Genomic DNA, 5,721 nt, shown 5'->3' with positions numbered 1-5,721 from the left:
AATTATAATTGGGAAAGTTCATTGATAAGTGAAGAAGCTGGCTTTGTGAGAGGTGCGCGTTTCCCAAAAGCAGTACTACATGGACAATGAAAGGTCACTTTACATGGTAAAGACATGCTCATGCATTCTCATGTGGTTTTATGTTTTATTATGCATAGCAGCGACGAGAACAAAAGCTCCCAAAGATGAGTCAAATATATTGGGCTGTGACAGTCGTCGTATGTTAAAGATGCTTGAGTGAGCCATGGAACAGTTCCTCTCATGTTTATTGGTCTTACCAAAGTTCCGTTGTTAATTGACGAAAATGTTGTCGCTTGAGCGTCACGCCTCAAATTGTGTTGACTATTTGGAAAGTGTTTCAGCAGTAATAGCTTGGAAAATAGGCTAGAACATGTGGTTAAGCCTATTTTCCAGCCTTTAACGAAGGATTGTGTTGTTTATTTTAAAAACATCCATCATAATCGCATACGCTATTTGATTATTTATGTCTGTCGATTGGGACTAACTCGGAATAATTTCAAAGTGAATGAGCGACTGAGTCAGTGGGCCCGCAGACTATCTGTACGTGCGCGCGCTGCATTCCACGACCGCGCCCACAAAGACACAGCACACGCGCATAGATTCAAACGCGCCACACCGCTGGATCGGGAGGGCAGATGCAAGTAGCAAAAGCAACGTGTTCTTTCATGCATTTAAATTATCAAACAATTGTTTGATGGTACATTTTTTAAAAGTGCAGCGTGCTATTCAATGTGGAACAATGTTGCAAGAGAACCCCGTTGCTTGTCGGACTGTTTTTAATGTTCCACTTGGCCATTATTAGAGCTGAAAACTGTTTGGTTACGAAGCGTTTGAACCTACTGTATATGCATCGCTATCTTATATCTTATCAATTCATTTTCTATTTCGATAACGTTAACGGTAGATGTATAGGTGATTATATTTTAGAAATATAAATGCTACCAGAAGATACGAGGTGAGAAACAGAACTGCGAACATCTGCAGGGAAGTCCAAACTGTTGAAAAGCTAAGAATGAATATACTGAGTTTTGCACCCACATGTCTCGTATAATTGTTGCAGCATTAACGTCAGATTTTATGGATCTGCCCGATAGAGAACCGTATTGTACCGTAGTACAATACACAAGTGAGGATCCCATTGTTTGGATTTTCTTTCTATGCAGAGGAAAAAGAATCTTAATTCATTAAAACCCAGATATTGCCAATATACCTCGGGCATAATATAACATATTCAGCCGTGATTAAAGTTCAGAAGGTTTTGTTTGCTCCGTTTTCTGTTGTGGTTCAGCGAATTCCCAGTTAATGGCTCTTATAAACTAGTGGTTTGTATACCTGTTTACCTCGCTGAGATGGGATCCAATGGCCTTCCCTAATCCCTAGTAGGGATGATTTTACTCCCCGCTGGACTTGGTCAAAGTCAATAGGGTCGTAAACAATGTAATAAAATGAAGACTGTTAACCCAAAGCAATATTAAAAGGTGCACACCATCATCAGTACCTTTGTGACTTGTGATTAGATTGTGGGGATTACCTAGGCCAATAACACTGTAGTAAACTAAAGTGTTTCAGTTGTGGGATTCACAAAGGTCTTCTGCAAATAAATGTTTGTTTTTTTACAAATGCATTCTATGATGTTGTTTAGTTTAGCACACTCCAATGCCTTGCCTTGCCTTATTTTTTTTTAATGAGGAAAAGACCTTTGTCAAATGGGACTGGATTTTTTATTATCCTGCTATAATGTGTGGCCGTTAAGTAGAAAAATAACCCGGTTTCTGTTAACCCTCGCCATAGGCTGAACTTTATGACTGTAGTTATAAATAATCCTGAAATCCAATATTCAGTTAAAACGAAGTGGGAAAAAAAGAACAGAACCAGTAAGCCACAATATACAAATGAGTGCTATCCAATAAGGGCTACATAAATCCGAAGTATCCCAAGTGTGTGTGTGTGTGTGTTTCATTTCTTTTAAATGTATTTCACAATGCAGATAAAGACCCTCAGTGATGGCGGCGTTGTGGTCAAACATCTCCGCCATCTTGCCTCCGGACGAGGCCGGCTTCCTGCTCCAGTTCAGCGACAGCGTGCACTCCAGTGTGACGGAGTTGCTGCTACGCTGCAGGCGGCGGCTGTACACCGACAGGAGCCTGAGGGTCCTGAACCCCCGGAACCACGCGCTGACCCTCGCTCAGATGGTCACCGACCTCTCCTGGGAGAGGCTCAACACGGGCACGTGGCGCGACGTGGACAAGGAGTGGCGGCGGGTCTACGCCTACGGCTGCCTGTTTAAGGCCCTGGCGCTGTGCCGCGGGGACCCGTCCCCGGAGAGAGTGCACCAGGCCGTCAGGACGTGCGACATGGGCTTGATGATGGGCGCGTCCATCATGGATAACGTTCTCAACAGCCTGGTGCAGATCCTGCAGACGGAGGTCAGGAGAGCCACCAAGCAGGAGGTTCCCACGGAGCCCCGGGCTCAAGCAAAGGTACCGCGGCTTTTATTCATCACATGACCATTTTAATAATAATAGTAATAATAGAATAATGATACATTTTATTTCAGGGCGCCTTTTAAAACTCTCAAAGTTGCCTTAAAGTTAAGACAAGCAAATACAATTTAAAAACAGGCAAATATATTTAAAACAAACCCTTTTTTCAATAAACATTCATATTCATTAAATTGGCTGGTGGTGGAGTTAAGTGCATCTTGGCAGTTGGCACAATACTGGTGTCCAGTTTGAATTCATAGACAAACTGAAAATGTATCAGGAGTAAGAGTCACTAATAGCTGAGTTACAATCTCATAAAAGCACCACCCGCAGGCAATTCAACTTTTGTGCATTAAAATGCATAGGTGGACATCCAATGTGTTTGCTTTGTGAACAGAAGATCAAGCTTGAAGTCCCACCTGCTCCTGTTATTGAACAAACCACTGCAGTTCCCAGGATGAATTGCCCTTCACTGGAACACTTCAAGAACAATAACCTGCTCACCAACCAGCCAGTTATTCTGGAAGGGATAATAAACCACTGGCCAGCCCTTAACGACCACAGCTGGAGGTAGGCCTGTTGTCATTAAAATACAAAGACAAACCATTTACATTTGGATGTGTGAATGGCAATGAAGGGAATTGGTTCTATAGGTTCATTATATTACCCAGCTTAATACTGTACATTAAAGTTGTCATTACAAAGACCAATTAAGTGAATGGATGATCTTTTCCTTCCTGTAAAATCTAAATATCGGCATGAGACTTTACTGTCTGCATAATGGGTTTTGACTTTATAACTGCAGTCGACATTATTTATTTCTACACTTGCGGATATATTTCATGGTCGTTCAAGCTAAAGCTTGAATATTGACTCTATGCCAAGTGAACGTCTTCTATTGAATGTTTTTTTATTTTAATAAATATATTTAATGAATTTGTTTACACTCTTGTGCAAAGCCTAGAATACATAAGATCAATTGCTGGATGCCGAACGGTGCCAGTGGAAGTTGGCTCAAGATACACAGATGAGGAGTGGTCACAAAGACTGCTTACTGTCAATGAATTCATTGATAAATACATTTCAGTAAAAGTAAGTGATGCCTGATATTACTTGACTCTATTTTGATTGCATGTTGAATTATTCTTCTTAACGTCTCGTGTCAAATCTGTGTAGGTGGAGGACGGACCAGTGGGGTATTTGGCCCAGCACCAGCTCTTTGATCAGGTAAATCGTTGCATGGTGGTTCATTGGATGAGATGTTTTCAATCAACCGCCGGTCAGTGTCACGCCCATTTTTAGGGTCACTTGTTGGTATTACCGTCACCTTGTTATTTAAACAATGTAAATTCCCTTCTTCCTCCTGTTGTTAGTCGACTCAGTCTGCCCTGGAATTATATTATACAATAAAACGGCAAATCGTTATGATAGTCTCAACCACTACCTACGTCAGCCTTATGGTGGCGCTAGAACAACCAACGTTTAGGTTGATCACTTTAGAACCTTCAAGTAGGGTTAGTTCCACATGTTTGTATTTTAATTCCATACGAACAAAAGCCTTTTTATTTTTATATTTTTTTCAATACAACTTTACATATCATTGATTGCAATTGTCTTCCAGATGAAAGCCAAATCTATTGCAACCATATGTGCTGCAAGCTGTTTGCAGCTCTGTAGTGTTGGTATTTGGTAGATTTTATACTTTCATATTCATCGACTTGTCGTAACGGCGCCAAATCCAATCAGATGTAGGTGAAGATTCAATTGAACAAAGTTTGTGAATTCAACTGACAACTGACAATTATTGATTAGTTGTCGCATACAGAAAACAACCCACACTCCTGTCATAATGATCAACACAGATATCTGTGTCACTCAGGATTGACCCTCCAAACTTGTTTAAGATTTTGTCTGACAAAATGGATTGCATTTATATAGCACTTTTCTTACCAGTGGCTGCTCAAAGCGCTTTACAATATTGCCTAACATTCACCCATTAATGCACACATTCACACAACGACGGTGGTGTTAACCATGCAAGGTGACAGCCAGATAGTCGGGACCAGTAAGGGATAGGTGTCTTGCTCTTGGACACCTCGACACTGAGCGAGGAGAAACCCGGGATCGAACTAGCCACTTTCCGGTTTCCAGCCAACCCGGTCTACCTCTTGAGCCACATGCCACAAAAAAGTCTGTGCTTGTGTACGTGAGTAGAAACGGATAGAGATCACAAGGATGTATCTTTTAAAAGATGTCCATATGCTTGGCATTTGTGTCTGAAGATCCCCGAGCTGAAAGAAGACATCCGCATCCCAGACTACTGTTGCCTGGGCGACGAAGACGAGGACAACATCACCATCAACGCATGGTTCGGCCCCCCGGGAACAGTCTCCCCACTCCACCAAGACCCCCAGCATAACTTCCTGGTTCAGGTAACAATCATAATAGCAATAATAAAACAACGTGTGGTGCACTTTATGTCCAAACCGCTGTTGGAGTGTCCTCACGCGAGTGGTCCGTCTCCCCCCCACTCCTCCCCCTCCTTTCTCGTTCTTATTTGCGCTAGGTGTTGGGAAGCAAGTACATTCGCCTATATTCCCCCAGCGACAGTAGGAGGCTCTACCCTCATGAATCACCGCTCCTCCACAACACCAGCCAGGTGGGGGCCTATGGAATACCTGAGCCTCAGCGTGAATATACATCAATTAATATATATAAATATATAGAATATATGAATATATCTCTCTGACCGTGATCCCTACATCCACCCTCCTCCTCCCTAATCAGGTGGAGGTGGAGAATCCCAACGTAGAGCGCTTCCCAGAGTTTGTGGACGCTCCTTACCGGGACTGCGTTCTGAAGCCCGGGGAGGTGCTCTTCATCCCCACGCAGCACTGGCACTATGTGCGCTCCCTGGAGCTCAGCTTCTCAGTGAGCTTCTGGTGGTCATGACGCACAGAACTGAAACTGTATAGGTTTTTTGTATGATTGTAATAAAACAAGTTTAAAATCTGTATTTTTCTTATTATGGAAGAAGGAACAACTGATGACTGTGATAAAGGGTTGTGCAAATAAAAGTTTGATTACTTGTATTCCGACAGCCAACACTTGCTTTTCAGAGTAATGAGGGACACGGGTATCACACAATCTTGAGCCATTGAAAAACGGCCAAACTATTAAACGCCATTTTATACCAAAATTAAAAAGGAACCAACAG

General features: G+C 42.4%; 1 protein-coding gene across 1 annotated transcript; it reads left to right on the top strand.

Moving 5' to 3' along the window:
• Window positions 1-834: 834 nt before the first annotated feature.
• kdm8 (lysine (K)-specific demethylase 8) lies at window positions 835-5,507 on the top strand. Its single transcript, XM_079745775.1, has 8 exons — window positions 835-976; window positions 2,009-2,501; window positions 2,902-3,074; window positions 3,464-3,596; window positions 3,681-3,731; window positions 4,787-4,936; window positions 5,071-5,163; window positions 5,292-5,507. The coding sequence occupies exons 2-8, from the start codon at window positions 2,025-2,027 to the stop codon at window positions 5,454-5,456; spliced, it is 1,242 nt and encodes a 413-aa protein (XP_079601901.1). The 5' UTR covers window positions 835-976; window positions 2,009-2,024; the 3' UTR covers window positions 5,457-5,507.
• Window positions 5,508-5,721: the final 214 nt, after the last annotated feature.

The sequence above is a fragment of the Pollachius pollachius genome (assembly GCF_949987615.1).
Source record: "Pollachius pollachius genome assembly, chromosome: 11".
Classification (NCBI taxonomy): domain Eukaryota; kingdom Metazoa; phylum Chordata; class Actinopteri; order Gadiformes; family Gadidae; genus Pollachius; species Pollachius pollachius.
The sequence above is the reverse complement of the archived record's forward strand: the minus strand, read 5'-3'. Positions and strand labels throughout refer to the sequence as shown.

Excerpts from the sequence above, each read along its gene's own strand:
- kdm8 (XM_079745775.1), top strand. The coding sequence starts at position 2,025 with ATGGCGGCGTTGTGGTCAAACATCTCCGCCATCTTGCCTCCGGACGAG. Across the intron at positions 2,502-2,901 it reads AGCCCCGGGCTCAAGCAAAG|AAGATCAAGCTTGAAGTCCC; the intron begins GTACCGCGGCTT and ends CTTTGTGAACAG. Across the intron at positions 4,937-5,070 it reads AGCATAACTTCCTGGTTCAG|GTGTTGGGAAGCAAGTACAT; the intron begins GTAACAATCATA and ends TATTTGCGCTAG.